General features: G+C 38.3%; 1 protein-coding gene across 5 annotated transcripts in view; it reads right to left on the bottom strand.

The window, feature by feature from the left end:
* The window catches only part of LOC145292822 (glycine N-acyltransferase-like protein 3), a 97,072-nt gene that overhangs the window by 29,728 nt on the left and 45,601 nt on the right, over positions 1-21,743 (bottom strand). The window contains exon 1 of one of the 5 annotated variants that reach the window (XM_080138991.1): positions 4,625-4,791. The exons of 3 other annotated variants lie outside the window; for them this stretch is intronic. In XM_080138991.1, the coding sequence (XP_079995117.1) occupies positions 4,625-4,705 (81 nt within the window). In that variant the 5' untranslated portion in view covers positions 4,706-4,791. Of the gene's footprint in view, positions 1-4,624; positions 4,792-21,743 lie in introns of those variants that run through there. One more of the 5 variants, XM_080138895.1, reaches the window with a different exon arrangement.

Raw genomic sequence — 21,743 nt, forward strand, 5'->3', positions numbered from 1 at the left:
TGTAGAAACTACATACTTCGTAATGGTATCTGATATATATCGACAGGAAGAAGGTCTGGCGATGGGATCACCATTGCCTCCAGTACTGGCCAATGCATACATGGAATATTTTGAGGAAATAGCATTAGGATCAACACCACTAAAGCCAACAATGTGGTTGCGATATGTAGATGGCACATACATACTCTGACTTCATCAGGATTATGTTCAAATCTTACTAGACCATGTGAACTCAATTTATCCAACTATTTACGATGGAAAAAAAACATAACAAGTTATCTTTCGTAGATATTCTGATAACTTGCACTGGTCAGGGGTTTCTGTCATCTGTATACTGAAAACTAAATTTCACTGGACAGTATCTAAACGTCGACTCCCACCATCCATATAATGTAAAGAAAGGAATCGTCTGTTGCCTACATAACCAAGACAAAAGCAATATGTAGTAACAGCAGTGTATATCAAAGGTAGATGGACAGTTTAAAAGAAACCCTTCATCGAAACAACTATCCAAAGAGTATGAGATCAACTCCCAGAAATCGGGACCGCACACAAAAGGACACCACTCAGAAGCTCACCACAGTTTGCATACCATATATGAGGGACTTATCTGAAAAACTGCAACGAATATGTAATCCATATGACATCAAGACAGTATTCAGGAGTAATTCAACTCTCTGGACACAGCTCGTGAGAGTCAAGCCGCCTACAGAAAAAAATCATGACCAAGAACTGTGTATATGAAATCCCATATAAATGTGGAAAACTATACAAAGGTGAGACGTGTAGTCCACTAAAATACGATTAGAAGAACATCAAAAAGCCATAGTACGTGGAGAGAGCTGACTATATCTGGAAAGAAAAGGCAAACTATTTACCATTATGGGACGAAGTAAAAATTATAGACAGAGAAGAACGGTGAAGAGTAAGACGACTCAAAGAAGCAGCAAATATGCTAGGGAATAACCAATGACTAAGCAGACCTTAGAATTTAATATGATATGGGAATCATTGATTATAAACAATAGATAATATATACAAGTAATAAGTAAAAAAAAAATTAAACTAATATATATATTAATGAACTAATTTATAATGTAAATCGATTTAATTTTTTTTAAATAATATAAAGTGAAAGGCATTAAAACTATATTAAAATTACTTATTAGTTGAATATGAATGTTTATGCGTTGTGGGTGTTTATAATGTTAAATAAAATAAATAAATAAATTAATATAAGTAAAGTTAATATTTCGTTAGATTTGTTCCAAGGGAGGTAACTCTGCCTCACTTGAATTAACTAAATTTAATTATTTACAATTACGATATAAAGGAGTTTTCAGATTATTTTAAAATTAATAAAACGTAAGTATAACTTTTGAATTGTATGATTTTAAAAGTTGTAATTGTAAGGATGAATAAGATTGATTATAATAGCACACAGAATTAAATCATGTATGGTTTTCAATTCAAATCAATTGATTAGTTATAATAACCGAAATGATCAATCGTTTTTTTTTTTAGCTTAGTTTAGTTTCGTATATACAAACATGTATAATAGTTTATAATTTGTTGATATTATTTTCATAAGTATGTATACACAAATTAGAATGAATAAATTTACTAATTATTAAATAGAACATTTTGGTAGAAAATTCATATATTAATCAAAATTGTTAGTACGAATAGTTTGGTTTAATGATTCAATATGGCGTAATGAAAAAATATAAATGTATTTGCAGCTTCTCTTCCAATTTTCGGATTTTAATCATGTCAAATCACACTTCATTTCCTTTTGACGGATTGATTATTGCTATTTCTTCTGATGAGTTAAGAGCATAATAGATTCACTGATTGATATAATAATTAAGTAATTGATTTTGCGCTACGAAACAGATGCTGTCAAGAATTGTTAAGTCAATTGAATTAAAGGAATAAATTATAAGATGGTCAATATTACGAATTTTGGAATATAACTTTTTGTCATTTATTCTCTCTTTCTTTATATATATATATATATATATATATATATATATATATATGTTAATATATAGTAATAATAAGTAATAAATAGTGATATGTATAAATAAAAATACAATAGGTTTAAGGCTACTAAAATTCATACCAGAATTATTCGCAAGGACCCGTCGTACAGTGGTTAGAGTAATTGAAAAAAATCAATTGTAAAAAGTGATATTCTCCTAAAGGTTGAAAGTTGAATCCTCAGTGTGGGTGACGAAAAATACAATTGCGAATTACTTACTTCTATCCAGTCATGGCTGACGGGACAAGAGTATACTATTCCTGTGAAGTAAATAAAGGATTCTGCTTGAAATTCCGTCTAAATGCCTGAGCTCGACCGAAATATTTCCGAGTTCGACAAGATACACCTGAAGAAGGTCAGACACATAGACACGCACACACACACACACACACACACACACACACACACACACACACACACACACACACACGTTCACTTTTATAGATATACTAGCAGTTCCGCCCGGCTTTGCTCGGGCCCTATGGACTGTTCATAAGGTCATGTGCATATGTATATATTAAAAAGTGTGAATATGTAAAGTAATGCCTTCCTGTATAGTAGTCTTCCTTAACTACCATAGAGAAAAGACAGACAGGCATTTTCACTTTTATAGTTATATAGATTGATAGATAGATAGATTGGATGCAATATATAGTAATGATTTAAAAAGTATTTAAAAAAAAAAACTCATGCGCCACCACCGAGAACCGAAACCGAAACGTTCAGCTCACGATTTATCTTGCCTCTGCGCTCAGTGAATGGGCTATGAAAACATGTTTACTGCACGGCTAAAAATTAAACATGAACCAATAGCTACTACGTTATGCATTCGTAATGCCGGCGTTCGATTTAAACCTGGCAAATTTCATTTTTTTTTATTTAATTTTCACACTTTTGCAGCGATCTTTTCAGGCTAAAACCCAAATATAAAGTTTTGCATGGATTCAGATACCTTATATATGAAATTTCATGTCTGGAGACCAAAAACTCTAGGAGGAGTTTTGTAGGCAAAATTTGTTAAACAAAAATATATACGTATACATGAATATATATGGAACCAATTTTGTGTTTACTATAAACTTTTTATGCAAATATTATGCAAGTATAAATCATGTAGAATATCTGCATGAATATAATTACACATGATAGTTAACTAAAGGTGATTATCCCATTAGAAAACCGCAGCAACTAATAGGGAATAAATTAAAATGAATGTTTAAAAGAATATGCAAATTAGCTAGATCTTTTGCCAGGGAATGCAATTCCACAGCCCACATATAAGAAAAATGTATTTTCTTTTTAAATAAATAGAAAAGAGGGTTTTTAATATGAATATCAATACACACAAAAGAAAAACGAATTTATAGGAGTATAGATAGATTGATAGATTGGCTCACATGGAGCTTTCACACAGGTCATCAAAGATCTCTTCTTGAAAACAACCTGGGATGTTCCCTGGAAGCTGAGTGATAACAGGTCTCCCTAGATTTCTAATACTCTCCCCCTTTTTCAATAACATTTGCAAATAAATATGTGTTACCTCAACAGCCGCTTACCATTGATTTCTCGCTAGCAGCGGCCATTTGTCTCCACTAGAATTTGAGTGGCAATCAGCCTCGCCAAGACCCCAGTTCTCTTGGCACTTGTCCAGAGGAGGTCTGGTCTCTCATCAGTCTTTCCGTCCTCCTTGACCCTTCTCGACTATTTGGCATAACTCTTTGGGGGGGGGGCAGTAATATGAAACTTCGAATTTCTTTGTTCTATTAAACGCTTCTTCATGTTTTGCCTCTGCAGCAGTTTGTCTGGCCGACGCATGTGGCTCATGTGTATTAGTCTCCGCATTCAACGGTTTTCCTTAATATTTCAGCTGTTTTCATTATTGTAATTCGTTGTATCTTTGCAGCCATTCCTCTGATTCCAATTTCTCCCATTCTTTTTTCAAAGTTTTCCGGGATTGTTCCTAGTGTTCCTCTCAGACAATTTCTGGTCTAAACGTTTGAAATTTTACATAAAGGGTATTCAGAGATAGGGAAAGCTTTTTAATCGGTTTTGGCCAAAAGGTTGGCTGCCAAGGGGTCGAAGTTCAAAAGATTTGATCTTTGCGATCTCTAGCAAACTAATAAGCCAATTTTGAAACATTTCAAATTTTACATAAAGTTTATTCAGACATGCAGCAAGCATTTTAATCAGTTTTGGGGCGAAAATTTGTCTGGCAAGAGGTCAAAATTTACAGAGTTCACCAAACTCCTCCGCCAATTTTGGGTCTAAACACTTGAAATTTTAGATGTATGTTACTTGGACATGAGTCAAATATTTGAATTTTATTTGAGCAAAAACAAAATGTTAAAAGGTCAAAATTGGGATCAAAATTTAAAAAAATTGCGTCTATGGTAGTTAAGGAAAGCCACTATATAGAAAGGCATTACGATACATATTCACACTTTTTAATATATACATATCCTCATAAAGTTATGAACAGTGCATAGGGCCCGAGCAAAGCTGGGCGAAACTGCTAATAATAATAATAATAATAATAATAATAATCATAATAATAATAATAATAATAATACAAAAACTAACCTGAAAAGACTTGTCTCCAAAAGCGTTCAGCTTTTCCAGGAGTTTCGGTATTTGAACAGATGTTACGAGGACCGAAGCCATATTGGAAGAATAAAGATGCCTGGAGAAATTCGATGAAAATTTCGACTGAACTACCCTTCAAGTTGTTTCGACCTTTTTAACTTTCTTACACACACAGTCGTATTATTAAGCAAGGAATGAGTGCATGTCATTAGCTAGGTTTGCTTATCTGTGTATTGTAGGTTAGAACCAAATTACAGGGAATAAAGTTGACTTGCATACAATTTTAGATAACAAAATTGGATGCATGTAAAGTTTCATACTTGATACTCGAACCTAACGAGATAAGAATATGTTTCAATAATAAGAGTTTAACACATTTACACTTCGATATAAAAAAAGCAAGTGTACACAGCATTTGAAGAAAGGGCTTGAAAGGGTTACTAAGAAAAACTCGGACACAGATATACGAGAGGCGTGCAATAAGTAATGCCCCTGACCCACTTCCTATAGCAGTAGAGCAACGAAACTTGGCACAGTTATTAGTCTTTCTTTACATAGGAACCACGCAGAGTTATGCATTTCTCACATCGTTTTTGTGGAACACCCCAAGTTGTCCTCCAACCACGACGTGACTTCAGAAATCAAGGCTGCATCATCTGGGAAACGCTTTCCTTTCAAAAACAACTTCATGGCTGGGAAGAGGTGAAAGTCAGAGGGTGCAAGGTCAGGAGAGTAGGGAGGATGGGGAAGATTTCATAACCACACGCCCTTGCTTCTGATCTGGCGACATGCGAGTTGTGGACCGGAGCGTTGTCCTGCAGGAGGAGGGTACCTTTGCTGATCTTGTCCCGCCTCTTGATTTTGATAGCTTCCCTTAATTTCCTCAAAAGTGAAGGATCCTGTAATTATGGTACCCTTTGCCAGGAAATCTGTCATCACTACTCCGTCCTGGCCCCAGAAAACTGTGAGCATGACCTTGCCAGCAGAGGGCTGCACCCTTGCCTCCTTTGGAGGTGGTGAGTCCAAGTGCTTCCACTGCATTGCCTGGGCTTTGGTCTCTGGATCATAGTGATGGACCCAGGTTTCATCCTGTGTAAGCAGTCTTTTTAAAAACTTTTCACACCTGACTCAGTTCAAACACCTGTAAAACAGAAACCACAATTAGTTCAGAGCTGTAATTTGCCACATAACCCGTAGAGATATAAATCATGCACATGCAAAATTTCAGCTATATCAGACAACTGGAAGTGGGCCAGGGGCATTACTTATTGCACACCCTTCGTAGTTTAGAACACATCTCCAAATTCATCCTCGAGCACTCGACGCGTTCTCGCTTCTGGAATGGTGTCAGCAATCTGGGAATCCATCTGGCAGACACCTTATGCATATGCAAATGGTCATGAATGATAGTTTCCACAGACCCTGTACTAATTTTGACATCTTGGGCTATTTGGCAAATAGTAATGCGTCGATCTTCCAAAATGGCAGCCTCAACTTGATGGACAGATGCCTCATCAATGGCAGAAGGGAGGGCGACCAGGTCTGGGAGCTGTTTTCACAGACTTTCGGCCATGTTTGAATTCGCGATGCCATCATTTTACAAGGACATATGATAGGCCATTATCACCATAAGTTTCTGTCATTTCATCAAAAGTTTTCTGTGGTGTGCGTCCTTTCAAATACAAAAACCGGATCACCGCTTGACATTCAACAGGCTCCATTTCACACCTGACTCAGTTCAAACACCTGTAAAACAGAAACCACAATTAGTTCAGAGCCGTAATTTGTCACATAACCCGTAGACATATAAATCATTGCACATGCAAAATTTCAGCTAGATCAGACAACTGGAAGTGGGTCAGGGGCATTACTTATTGCACACCCCTCGTAGTTTAGAAAAGGTATTTGTATTTACAGCAAGACAGAGTACATAGAGAACAAGAGTTGTAGCAATTAATGCCAATATGACATATTGTAATGAAATAGGTAGAACAGAATAAGTTATCTTACATCGACCTATCTATCTATCTATCTATCTATCTATCTATCTATCTATCTATCTATCTATCTATCTATCTAACTGGAGAGGTAGACAAGAGATGGATATGATGATGTTTTCATAAAACCTGTCAAAATATGACAAAGCTAGATCATGGACAAATTTACCGGAAGGTCTGGTCAGCTGATCGGATCTATGTGTGAGTCACGTGATCAGGTAAGCTGGAGATCATCGAACGGTTGGAAGTTGGGATTGAAGCAGAGCGGTTGGGCTTTACGGTTGTCTCTGCTCCCCTCTTGGGAGGGAGTTAAGTGTCCCTCAATGTAGACTGTTATGACCACAAGTAAAGAAACTCACTTTCCATTTTCTTCTGAGCGACATCCTGAAAAGTGAAATAAAAACTAGTATGAAAATCAATCATCGTCTTAGAGTCAATGTGTTTCGTCCAAAAGGTTCCAGTCCCCTCTAAGAACAAGATGAAGTCAAGATGGACCAGGTTCAGTGAGTAGAGAAGATAAAGGTATGCCGAAGATACACACATGATCCCCACACGCACACATATGAACATTAGATGATCACGAAACATAAAACGGGTTCAGAACCACAAATAGACATTTAGTAACGCATTTAGGACACGTCACAAAGAAACACGAAACGTATACATCCGTTTACATGTGTGCCGTTCATGTTAGATAACGTAACAATTCTAAGAGATACACGTTATTTACCCACCGTGTGGGAATGTGAAACAAGGTAAGAAGTTGGAATGAATGAGCCAACGCCCCATAAAGAGGACCATTCTGGCCCTCCAAAAATAAATCTGAGTAGCCCAGTAATGGCACCTCAGACAACAACCGATAAATTTGTTCCAACCGGAAGCCGAAATGTACGGTGGATGTCCTAGAGATATCTAGAATATTTGTCTCAGTCTGACAGCTAAGAGGTAATCTAAATGGCTCAGTTATATATATATATATATATATATATATATATATATATATATATATATATATATATATAGACACTATTTTGAATTGGAGTAAATGTGGTATTGTGGTAATTGAAATGATTCTAGCTAAGAATATATAGTGTAAGATGGAGGATAACCACCGATCCCCACTTTCTCACACTTTTGATGACTTTGTAATATGTTTTAGCAAATAAATAATTCAAAGTGTAGTACCTGTTCTGATACTACACTTTTTTATGTGCTCGGTCAGTGAAAAACAAAACCTTCAAGATTGAGGCAATTTTTATTTTTATTTTTATCCTAATTTAGAATGACCCTTCTGGGAAAGCTGAAGTCTGTACATTATAAACCAACCTTGCGTCTAAATCAGTCTCACTAAGATAACCAAAATGAATGACACATAAGTAATAACGAATTTAGGAAAACTCGTCCACGGAAAACTAGTCCATGGAAAACTCGTCCATTTTTGCTAGGTAGGAAAATTGGTCCATTATCGAATAAATATCAATTGAAAACGCATTTTATAACAATTCTTGAAGGAGATATTGTTTTTAGGAGAGATTATACCCATATAATATTAAAAAAATAATTTTTACTTGTTTGCTGTGTTTCATAAAAGATAAAATCGACTTTTCGAAGTGTTCGTCTTTTACCTAGCTGGATATGTTTTTAATGGTTTAACTTAGTTTAAAGTATTTATTCAGTTCAAAAAAGAGACTACACCCCTATAATATTTTTGGTACTCCTGATTTCTACTTTCGCTTTTCTCGCTCACATGCCCCTAGCCCGAATTCGTAACAGCGGGCCGACATCATTGGACTTTTTCTTATTGGGTTTGTATGGATTTGATTTACTCTACACATGGATTCGAAAAAGTTGTCAAAATTTTGGTAGAAATCCACTCAATAAATATCACGGTATTGGGTTGGTTTCTATCACCATTTTGTTTTATTTCTTATTTTGAAGATATTATTGAGTCTACAAAGACATCACGGCCATCTTTTTTGTTCTCTGGTAGCGTTCAGCATTACTTGTTTTTCGAACCGAATAAACATTAAATAAAAACACGAAAAATTTATCCAGTTAGGTAGAAAAGTAACTTATCTTACCTTTGTTAATATTTATTTGTTATTTTTTTGACAATTTTTTCGTACTTCTGTGTATAGTAATTGTTGTGGGGCACACATCACCCCTATTTCAGAACTAAGTTAAATCAATCAGTTCTATAAATACCACTGATTCAGAGACTAAATGGAGACATTCATACTATGTTTAAACGCATGTTACGAACACATTCCTCTCATACCACTTTAGTGGCTCCTGTATTCTTTATGATAAATACATATATTTTATACATTTTTACACTACTTGTGGTTTCTTTCATTTATAACCTCAAGCACGGGTCTACAACAACTGGCGACGAGGACGATTCAAGAACTTCCCGGATCAATCTACAATAATTGTTTACAACAACTGAATGAGGAATAATCGCGCAACGAATCCACTCTAAAAACAGCCATTTGAAAACAGCATTTGACGACCAAAGGGATTCAAGAAAAAAGGACACACGCGGATATTTGAAATAATTTTTTCCTAGGGAAATCGAAACTGCAAGAGAATTTATTTTTCAAAAGTACGGCGAAAAACGGGAAAAACTACTTGTCAACGTTAGGACAAAAAAAAAAGACATTCGAATGTAAAAATCCACAAATACGGGATAAAGAACACTTAAAAAAGACAATTTTTGCCGAAAAAAGCATTTAACAAAGATGTCGTCAAAAAAGCCTTATCTTGCTGTTAAAAAAGCTACTAAAACGTAAAATACGAGCTGAAACAGAACTCATGAGACGAATTGTGTGGAGAACTATTACTACTAAATTAACGAGACCAAGTTTTCAGTAAGTACAAAAAAGCCTTTGTCGTTATAGAAACCATGTCTTGCTAATACGTCTTATGGTTAAAAGGCATTAGTGTTGGAAAAAGAAAAAGAAAACTGCAAAAGTAAATGATATTTTTTATTGGCTAAAGCGAGTATTCGCACAAATTAAAAAAGATGTCGGATTTTACTCCGATTAAAATAAACTTTTCACTGGTCGACGGGACTGCACGTCGAGAAAGAAAAAAAACGATTTCGCTAAGCACGACAAATAAAGTATTAGCGAGAAAAGGACATTTTTTCGCACAGAAATCGAACAGAATAGCCAATAGTAAATAAATGCTATAAATTCTCTTCCACAGATAAGTAACTAATTCTCTTTAAGGAAAAAGAAGAAAAAAGGTGTAGGACCAACAAGGAATTGAACCCAGTGCCTACACGTTACGAAGATTGAATAATGCAAGTGAAATCTACTGCTTTCTGTATAAATGCAAACGCCGAATTATTTTCTCAGACAAATTGCCATACAAGGAAATAAATATATGAAAGAAACAATCGTTAAATAACCAGGTACGAATTTTGTAAAGGTTTTTTTCTACAGAGTTGGTACTATAGGAAAAGTAATTCAACGAATTGTGTTGGTTCTGAAAAAAATCATTTTGTCATTAAGTAATTCCACATCGCTCCCCCCCAAAAAAATGAATGACTTTGCAAAACAAATTTTGGAAATGGTTAAGTTTACAATTAGAACTTGAAAAATGTCCCGAGAAGAGCATTTGGCAATACAGAAACAAAACGAAGAGAAAAAGTTAAATTTAATAAAATATTTCGAGGAAAAAAAAAGGAAGAGAAAAGAAAACAATGAACGAACAAATCTTGGAAAAACACTTAGATTTAATGAAATTCTTCGAGAAAAAACAGGAAAGAGAGAGGAAAGAAATGAATGAACAAATATTGGAATTGAAAAAATTACATTTATAGCAACAAAACCAATAAAAAAAAATGGATTTGATAACGTAAGTTTTAGTGAATAAGGACAGTGGAGAAGAAACCAGCACGACTTTTCTCAAAATGCAATTTGAAATCGTCACAGTACATTGTCGGCATTAACGGCGGACAATTTCAAATGCTTAATATTCACACAAGGTTTGATAGCCACAAAAGACGCCGATATAAGACGTCGTGCTCTAAATAAATTGGAATTAGTACCTGATTTGACGCTTCAGAAACTGTTCGTGGCAATGAAGCAAGATTCCCGAAACATAGAGAAAGCAGGTATCGCTCACATAAAAAAATACGCTTCAAAAATAAAGGACACCCGCTCGCCAGCAATTACCAACACAGAGGCAAAAGAACCCTTCACAAAATGATCAGGATAGACAAAATCCTAGGCCCCCTTGTAGCAAATGTGGAGGATCTCATGAATATAATACATGTCAGTACCAAAGGAAAATAGCGTGTGACCTATGAGCAAGCATGGTACAAGGCCTCATATTGCAGAGCGAAAGTAGCAAAAAAGTTACGTAAAAACTGCAAAAATTGAGCTTTCACCAACAGAAACTACAGCTCGATTCAGGGTCGGATTTATCAATTATAAATTTTAACACGTGGAAGCGAATAGGAAAGCCACGATGACAAAGACGAATAAAGTCGCAAGATCGGTAACTGGTGAAAAAAATAAATTTTGAGGGTGAAGTAGTTGTTAATGTGCCACTAAAAAGAACGACAAAAAAGCTAAAAGTTTTCGTTCTAAGAAACGCAACGAACTTATTCGGGACCGATTGGATTCAGGAATTTGAATTATGGGACTCGCCAATGAGTGAGTTTTGTCACAAAGTCAAAAACCTAAAGGTCGAAGCCGACAAACTCAAAATAAATCTTAAAAAATCTTTCTCAAGTGTTTTCTCTGAAAAGCTTGGATGCTGCACAAAAATAAAGGCGAGATTCGAAATGCTAGATGAAGCAAAACCAGTATTCAAAAAACTACGGAGCGTACTGTTCGCTTCAAGGGAAAAGTTGAATTGAAAAGACTAGTTAACAGTGGGATTTTATCCCCTATTAACTATAGTGAGTGGGCATACCCGACTGTATACGTGAAATTAAATATTAGGGTATGCGCGGACTTTTCGACTGGATTGAATGCAACGCTCAAGGGCCATCACTATCCGCTACCAAATCCAGACGTAATATTCGCTAAGTTAAATGGCGGAAAATATTTTTCCAAAATAGACTTAAGCGATGCGTTCCTATAAATACCGGTAGAGGAAGATAGCTCGAAACTTTTGTGTAACTCAACGCACAAAGGACTTTATAAATTCAATAGATTAGCATTTGGTATAAAAGTAGAACCTGCAATTTTCCAACGGGTAATTCATACTTTGCTAAGCGGTTTGGACTTTGCAATAGGCTATCTGGACGATATTGTTATGTGTAGTCAAAATGTTAAACAACGTAGAGATCATGTATTTCAAGTGTTTGACAGAATAAAAGAACACGGCTTCACATTGAAGGAAGCAAATGCGATTTTGTTTGGAAGGAATTAAATACATGGGTCATATAATAGATAGGGACGGGAGGAAACCTGACCAGACAGGTTCGCAGCTATAAAAGACATACCAGAACCCCATAATGTAACTACATTGCAGAGTTTTTTTAGGGCTTGCGAACTATTATCAGACGTTCATTAAGAACATGCATGAATTGCGTGCGCCATTGAATGTACTATAAAAAAGTGACAAAAAATAGGACTGGTCACCTTAGTGCCAGGCAGCGTTTTAGAAATTAAAAGATGTATTAACGTCAGATTTATTCCTGACTCATTTCAATCTGAAACAAAAGATTATTGTCGCAACTGACGCAAGTTCTGATGGGATCGGGGCGTGTATTCTACACAAGATGCCTGATAGGTCCACTAAGCCGATCGCCCATGCATCAAGAACTTTACTTCCTGCCGAGAAGAATTACTCCTAAACCAAAAAGGAAACACTGATTTTTACATGGTCGCAAGTTTAAATTACAAACTGACCATTAATCGCTTATAATCATCTTTGGCTCTAAAAAGGTTTGCTAACATACACAGCCAACAGATTTCAAAGATGGGGAACCATCTACTGAATTACGATTTCAGTATGGAATTTCTTATACCTGCGAAGTTAAGTCACGCAGACGGATTGTCGTGATTAATCCCGAAATCAAGGGAACCGTTGGAAGACACAGTAATAGCGTCACTACAAAGTGAAAAGGACTATACACAATTACTACGTAATACGATCAAGGAACTACTAGTGACTTTGTAAGATATAATAAGGGAGGCTGAATAAGATAGTGTCATCAAAGAAATGAAACAAAAACCTAAACCGGATGAACCGGCGGCAGATTCTTATTCCATTTGCAATGAGGTACTGTTGTGCCGAGAAAGAGTAGCAATTCAAGCTTTTCATTAGAATATCGTCCAAGTATCTGATGAAAAAAATTAAGACCGCTCAGTATCGTGTCGATTATCTGTTGAAAGATAGCTGGTGCGACTTTGATGCCGAAAGCTAACCTATTGAACTTAAATAGTCCCTTGTGAGTGGTAATGCTTCAAAAGTTTTGAGTTTTCTTCTTCAACGGGAGTCTGGAGGCAAGCTTCGCTCAGATCTATTTTTGAGAATATTTTCTCTCGATTTAGTTTCGTAAAAACTTCCTCAGGGCTGGATGGAGGGTAATGCTGATCCTTACGTGCAGCATTTAACCCAGTCGAGAAATATGCGCAGATTCTAATATGTTTGATTTTACCTTACATACACACTGGGGAAAGCCAACTCGCTGTAGTCGACTGGGGTAAAAATTCCTGCTTTGACAAGTCTGTCCAGTTCTACGTCAATCTTTTATATAGAGGCAAACAGTACGCTGCATTTCTTTTTGAAGACTGCGGGGGCATTGTCTTGTAACTTGAACTTCGTCTCCATTTTTGTACAACGACCTAGTTAGTCCCAAAAACATTAGGGAACGGCTCCTTCAGGTCTTTATTTAGTTTTCCAGCTTCGGCTGTAAGGTTGTCGACCTTTTGACAAAAATAGGTAATGGGCGAGTCTAAGAATTAAAATCTTTGGATCCAGTCTGTCCCCAAAAGATTATTAACATTTTTTAATACAAACATATTGAGATTCAGTGTTTTTCTCTTCAACGTTACGTTAGTGGTAACTTCACCTTAAAATCTTATTTTTCTCCAGTTATTGAATGAGTCACTTTCTTGATTCTCATCATCTTCGGTTTTCCTATTTTGCACCAAGTATGGTGGTTTATGATGGACAAATCCGAACCATTGTCAAGTTGAAGTCTAACATTCTTGTCGCCAATTTTTACCATCACGTACTTCTGTACATTTTCGTCCTCTGCTTGAGTTCTCGTTGTTTTACGTAGCTTCTGCGGGTCCTTTTGTTCTGCAATATGAAGCTCTGTGTCCGTTGCGTCGGCATCGATCACATTTCCGGAACCAGTATGGACAATCCTTCTGCCAGTGGAGTTCTACACATCATTTGCATGGGTAACAGGGTAACAAAGTTTGTTTTGGGATTTTTCCCGAGGGTCATGTTTGGCTTTCGCTTGACTGTTTGTAGAGTTAGATTTTTTGTTACCTCTAATATGTGCTACACCTGCCTCTTCTACATTTTTGGAGTCTTGCTTCTTCGAAATCATTCTTTGGCATCCCTCAGTCAATTATTGAAGAGTATTGAAGAGTAATGGTTTTTTTTCCAATCTGTTTAGTGCCTGGTGTATAAGTTCAGCGTCCTTAAACGACACTAAGCATTGAATAAAAATCAGGACCTTAAAGTTGTCGGCCGTCAATGAGGATAGTGTTGTATAGCAGGGGGTTTCATATTTAAAATGACGGGTACATATATACGATGGTTAACACATTACCTTCAATTGTTGAATGACGACACGAAGACCACAGTTAAAAAATCGATGATGTTCTTTATTTCATTTCACCGGTCGAAATGATGATGACGTCAGGAATTCAAATTTGTTTCTACATGGTTAAATGTTCTTCCTTCGCTTCTAAAGGGACCCTCCTCTTATCATGTCAACTCTTTCCGACTGCCTTTGCTGACTGCTGGAATCTGTCTGCCCGACTGCGTTGATCTGACTAAAACTAGCTCCTATATTGAGAAATCCTCTTTCTGCTATGACGTCAGGTGTTTAGTTCCAAACGTGACCAACTCACATGGCTAAGGGACAGCATTTTCTTGTAACATTCCTATCCGGCCCATTAAAAAAATGTACCCATTTTTAAATTCTAGTACATTTTTTCTCTATATCTATACAACCACTTGGCTAAGAAGGATCAGACCCCATAAAAACTCCTTTAGTCAGCCCTTCCAACTGACTTCATAATTATACTTTTTAAGATCAGAATCTCTCTCTGATCTTCCTGGCATTTCCTTTTTGGGTGTCGGATATACCTCCTATGATTCACATTAGCTGCTTCATCCAACCACCCTTATGCCGTAAACCGAGGTCTCATTTTACCTTTCCTTAAATCGACGACTTCTTTCGTCCAAAAGTGCCCTGATCCTTTCTTTCGCTTGAGTGTTCTACTAATTAGAGCTTAGTCTCATTTTCTAACTATCTTATTTCTTTTGGGACATTCTCAAAGCTCATTTACTTAAATCTTTGTGGTTGGCTTCTAATTATTAAGATATACATTTTCATCACACTGATTTGCTCGGATTTCCTTGCTTGGACCCTTATAATTCTATAAAGACTTAGAAAACATCACCCTTAACTAAATAACCCCCATTCCTTGCGCCAAAATTCCTATTTGTGCACTAAATTCTAACAATGGCTCAGATTTCTATGATTTTTATTTTTTTTTCATCAGCAGAGATATCCCGCATTCATGTATCTCTAAAAAATATAAGGTTATATTTTCCTACGTACTTACGGTATATTTTACTTTTCTTTCCCTTCTTAATGCTACATGTGATTTGCCCGTGGTACTAACTCTTATAGTCCTTTTGGTACCCTAAGGAATTCTCGTATCTTTCACTGCCTACCCTTTTAATTTATTGAGCCAAGACTTATAATTCTGCTTGGTGCCGTAACTTGCAGCATGCTTTATAAGCACCCAATTCCGCAAGATCCATTTATTTTTCTAACAGGGACATCTCTAATGCTATTACCTGGCAAGCTACACTTCTTGCAAAAAATGTTTATGGACATCAAAAACATATTAAAAAGTAAAAATCAAAATGCAAAAATTCTCTCTTTTGGCTTATCACATCCGAAAAACTCTCAAAATACCCGTTTACGTAATTTTCTATTTTGTCCCCTATCTAAAATTCTAACTTATTTCTCGGGCATTTGTCTCAATTAATAACTCATTTTTTTATTTTCCTATGACTTGTTTCTTTCTATTTTAATTTATCTATCTAATTATGACTTCCTGAATTATGAATTTCTGACGTTAAAATACAATAATATTATACATACATTTAAGACAATTTGTGCAACATCACAAAAACATTTAAAAAAATACATTGATACATTTAACTATTATTTATACAAAACTATGATTACCATTTAACTTACAGTTATAACTTTTTTCTGTTACAACAACAATAACAAAGCCTGTCGAAAAAAATTGTTCTTTAAAAAAAAACCCACATGGAAAGCTAAAAAGTTCAACTGTGAACCCAAAAATGCTTTTTCAATAAAAGTGCATCCGCATAGACAATAGGATCTTGTAAAATGATATTCATACATGCTGTTTTAAAAGTGCAAACTTGTGAAAAATTCTTGTTTGATTGACAGTTATTAAAACAATTTTCTTCAACTGCTACTTGTGACACTTTGATTTAAATTTTATAGCCATAAATGACCCCAACTTCTCTACTTGTGTGTATGCGTGTATATATTTTTAAAACAAACAATTCATTTATCAATGAATTACACATGGTGACTTGTTTTTAAAACTGTTTCCTTTTTTCCATTCATATCTACGACTGTTGTTTTTCTTTTGCGGCATGTGAACCTTTTATTTTCGTGTGTAAGTATACGATTCTTTGTTATTCTTTGACACTGCGTATATGTCTGTATTTCTTTTGTTCTTAATTATTGTTTTATTTCGCCTAGCATTTGTCTTTGTTTTTTTTTTTTCGCGTTGTGTCTTTTTTTTTCTTCAATGGACCCTTACGTTGTGTTTCCGTGGTATGGTTCGTTTTTTTACTCTTGCCGAATAAAAAATGATCGCAGGCACAAAAGTGATTGAATGTTGTATAGCAGGGGGTTTCATATTTAAGATGACGGGTACATATATACGATGGTGATGCGAGTGAGAGAAACATTTATATATATTACAATTCTGTGAATTCTTATAACATATATTAGCGAGGAGAGAGAGTGATTAGTTCTTTTAACACAAGAGGGGGACACATTACTTAGATGGAGGAGGGGGGACACATTACTTGGAAGGAGGTTATACAAAGTTCATATTAAGATGATTAACACATTACCTTCAATTGTTGAATGACAACACAAAGACAACAGTTACAAAAATCGATGATGTTCTTTATTTCGGTTGAACGGTCGAAATGATGATGACGTCAGGAATTCAAATTCGTTTCTACATGATTAAATGTTCTCCCTTCGCTTCTAAAGGGACCCTCCTCTTATCATGTCAACTCTTTCCAACTGCCTTTGCTGACTGCTGGAACCTGTCTGCCCGACTGCCTTGATCTGACTAAAACTAGCTCCTATATTGAGAAAGTCCCTTTCTTCTATGACATCAGATGTGTGGTTCCAAACGTGACCAACTCACATGGTTAAGCACATGTTTGTCCAAAACACACTTCTGCAAACAAAGAATTCTCACGAACCTATTTTTCAACCTAACCTAATTTATTTCAATATATTTTTAATTTGTATTGTTCATTCTTTTTTAGCTGACCTTTTTGATTCAGTTTTCATAAAAGAATGAACAATTAATTCTTTTTACAATACAAACAATATCTAACTATTTTAATATGGAATTTAACAATAGCGAAATTCTAACATTCCATTTCTAAATCTATTTCTGAACCTTGCTTACGAGGTTCGAGTCTCGGCTTATCCTAATCTCATTTTCCACTTATCTAATGTTCTTATTTACAGGAAAACGGGACAGCCATTTCTTGCAACAATAGTCCGAAATCGTAACAGTGTCTATTTACGACTGACGCAAATGTGATGTAATCTTGGTCCTCTTCGCGGGCCAGGTTGATGTATCTCCATCTTTTATGGAATAAGCTGACTTTTGGACAGTATAATTCTATCAAAGATTTCACTGTCTCGTCGAAAGACAATTCGCTCGTCTGTTTAGCTGCCAATTTTTGTAATAAAAGACGAACTTTCGTCCGCTCATTCCATGACTTGCAATCAATCCTGAATACGTCACCAAATCTGTGAAAATAGGCTTCAAAAGTCCAATCCTTTTAGTTCCAATTTTTTCTTTGCTTGTGACTGCATTTCTAGTATGTTTTCGCTGAATTGCCTTCTTTCCTCTTCTTTTTCTTTTCTTTCTTCTCTTTCTCTTCTTTCCTTTTCTCTTTCCGCTTCTCTTGTTCTTTTTTCTCTTTCTTTTCTTTCTTCTCTTTGTTTCTGTAATTCCAAAGCCTGAGTTTGCTGTAAGGAAAAAGTGTAAGGAAAAATTCAAGATGGCGCCCGACTCTCTCTTTAACACGGTAAGATATCCTCAACACGGCACAAGAAGCAACAGCCACACGATTCCCCAGCCAACTCAATCGTCACTCCCCCACGTCTTTCCCCTCACCCGCTTTTATCGTCGTTCTAGGCCGGCTAAATTTGCATATTCCGAGAATTCGTGTGACTTTGCGAGACATCGTACTTTACAAAAGACGGCGGTCGCCATCTTGGTCCTTCTTTTCTATTTTTGGTCGGTAACGCTGAGCTGGTCTCGAGGTAAGTCTTTTTCCCCTCATCCGTCTCTCCCACGTACCCACACAACACGCAAACACGCGGGCGCTTATCTCCTGGATGCACGTTACACTCCCCCCTGATCTGATGATCACATAGAGAGCACTGGGGGGTGGCCTTTTAGTGCGTGTGCTTCTGCGAAGAGGTACATTCACTGTTTCAGATTCGGGATCTGGAAGGGGCTCATTGAATCCGTGCATCGGCAGCTCATCGCTAGACGCTTCACTGCTTTCTTCTGTAGTTGTATGACGCACCTCGGTAGCTGGGCGAAGATCTCGCACATGTCGTGGGGTTCCATCGACCAAAACAGACTGCTGGCTAATCACTCCAGATATGTGTCCTCGCTTAAACTTGTCGGTGCACCGATTTCCTGGAGGCCGCACCCACACTGGATCTCCCACTTCATATCTGTTATATGTTCCCTTGTCGGTTAGCTGCGTAGTGTTGATTCCCTTCACTCCGACTCGGTACGTGTAAATAGCATTCGCAGGTGCGGTTGAAGGGGACGTCCCGTCCTTTGGCGTAATGTTGTACCAATATGTTGCTTCCGCAATAGTACATCGCTTCCTGGCAGCAATTCTCTTGATGCTGCGATGGCTTCTTTCAGCAATGCCATTTCCTGACGGCACATGCGCACATCACAACCGTAGTCGGACGCCCCATTCATCTAACAACTGCCGGACTTGCTGGCTACAAAACGCTGCATCATTGTCAGTCAGGAGCTCTTCCGGCGCACCTCGCTCAAAAGAAATGGATGATAGGTGGCGAACAACATTTGCTGAATCCTGTCTGGTCATCTGCCGCCACACCGCAAATCTCGTAGGCCCGCAATCAATGAGAGTTAGAAAGGGCTTGCCACTGTAATGGGTAATATCCATGGCCAGCCGCTGCCACACACTCTCAACTTCCAAGCGACCCTTCTGCCATCGCTCTGGTGCAGGATCAATAGACTGGCAAGCCTCACAATTTCTGACGATCTGTCTGACATCCATCTTGGTCACTGCTGGGTATGCACGCCTCACAAAATAAAGGGTCCTCTTGATACCCGGATGTCCGCTCTGTGCATGAATTTTTTGTATTTGACATGGGTCGATTGCAACTGCACAAGATCGAGCAGTAATCTCCATTCCCATCTTCGCGGCTTCATACCATTTGTGAGGTACACGGGTCAGTTGGTCAGCACGATTACAATGTGATGGCACCAGAGTGACGCTCAGTGATAGCCCATACTCAGATACCAGGTTTTTTAGCGTGTCTAGCCTTCTCCGTATTAACATTTCGCTTGCTGCCTTGGTACGGATTCGTGTCCGTCCTGAAAGTGTGTCAGACACCCAGTGGTAGACACAGAGAGAATCTGTGTACAAGGTCAACTTCTTAGACTGCCACTGCAGGGCCAGATTTACCCCCTTTACAACAGCGTCCAGCTCTGCTAGGTTGATATGCTGAGAATCTGTTACGGGCCGCAGCCAACATGCATCCTCGAACACGTTTCCTCCTTGCTCCAACGATACTCCCAACGCCAAAGAACTGGCATCAACCCACACACCTACGTTGTCTCCGTTAACACACCACCGCCCACAGGCAGGGTCCTTCTTGTTCACTCTCTCCAGTGTCTCTTTAATCATCAGAGTTAGTAGGACATCATCGGATATGTCATCCCAACCCGTGGTTGTTAAATTTGCTCTTCGTTTAATCACACCAACAGCTGCGCGGAGCCAGCCACAGACCGGTAAGTGACCAACAAGTTTTCCACACCAAGAAAAAACGGTCCGCCTTGTAACGAGGTTGGGGATGCTTGGAATTTCACTGCCACGCCTCCATTGTAGGGTGCCATCTTCTTCATAAACATCCAATCCCAATACACGCGCTCCTTCCCTTAAACGTTCGGGATTCTTGCATTCCAGACCAAACTGAGCCAACTTTTCTTTGACACATGACGCAGACTGTACATCTTCATTGACGTATACGTCATCAATGTAAGCTGACGTTGAGTCCCTCATGGGCTTTTCTTGGGACAATACTGTGTTGACAATAGTCTTCATGATCTGTGGTGCCACATTTAGGCCAAAGCCAAGGCGTGTAAGGCAGTACCTCTGCCCCTGGAACCAAACTGTCTGGAACGGCCACAACGTCTCATCAACTCGCACCTGTAAATAGGCTTTTCGCAAATCCAATATTGAGACATTAGTGCCTTTCTGACGCCATTCCCTCAACTTACTGGCGCATACATCATCATCAGCAGTGTAGGCTTCAATATGCTTGTTAAGCTCCCTATAGTCCAGCACGGGCCGTACTTTCGACTTGTTATGCTGGACTACTGCCATCAAGGGTATTAGACCCTTCGGAGGCCCAAGCTTGTCCTCAGGGTAGGGGATTAACCAGCCATCTTTGATCCACGCCTTTAGTTCCCTTTCGTATTCTGCTCGGGCCTCACTGGGTATAGGGTACTCTGCAACCCCATTCTTGAGTTTAGTCGGTGCCATTCCCTCGGTCCACTTCCAAGATGCAATCCAGGCCCTCTTGCGCGAGTCGTAGTCCACTGTAAAATCCGGCCGATCGATATGGAGCGCTGCACACACTGGGGCCTCTAAGAATCGCACCTTTCCATCCCGATGAATTGCGACTCCCCCAGCGCCTTGATGGCATCGTATCCGAGCAACAGGTCAAACCCCAGGAGATTTCCTTGGGTCACGAGCACATTGATCTTAGTGGCTGCACCGGTGTCCGTGTAGATCTTGACAGTTCCAGCTCCACAGCATGTCTAGGTCTCGCCTCCTATCGTGGTGACTTTGATCTTCCTCTTAGTCCAACTTGGACACAGCCTGGTGCTCACTATAGTATGCGAACAGCCTGAGTCGAGAAGTGCTGAGCAGGGTATCCTGTTTACGTAGACGGTCATTACTGGTTGCGCCTTGTTCAAATTTTGCTCGGGGAGCAGGGCGGCGCTGACGTCCTCTCCCCTGATACGTTTCCCGCACAGGTTTGGGCTAGATGCCCCAAACCGCCACACTTAAAACAGCGCACACGCCCCCTGTTGGTGCAATTCCTTGCAAAATGTCCGCGTCGGCCGCAGCGAAAACATTTCCCATTGCTTGCAGGGTTCTGATTCGGAATCTCCCGAGCGCCAATCTGGCCTGTCTGTGTCGCCATCACAACTGGTTCCCCCAGGTCCTCCTCATCTTTGATTATGGCTCGAGCACGTTCCATCAAGTGTTCCATGGTCGTTGTTGAAACGCTGGTTGAGGCTCTCAGTAGCTGCTTCACCCGAGTGGGAAGGCCCGCCACAAACGCGTACGCGAGCGTCCGCTCCGAC

This window comes from Euprymna scolopes, chromosome 1 (genome assembly GCF_053919585.1).
Source record: "Euprymna scolopes isolate OS-2025 chromosome 1, ASM5391958v1, whole genome shotgun sequence".
Classification (NCBI taxonomy): Eukaryota; Metazoa; Mollusca; class Cephalopoda; order Sepiida; family Sepiolidae; genus Euprymna; species Euprymna scolopes.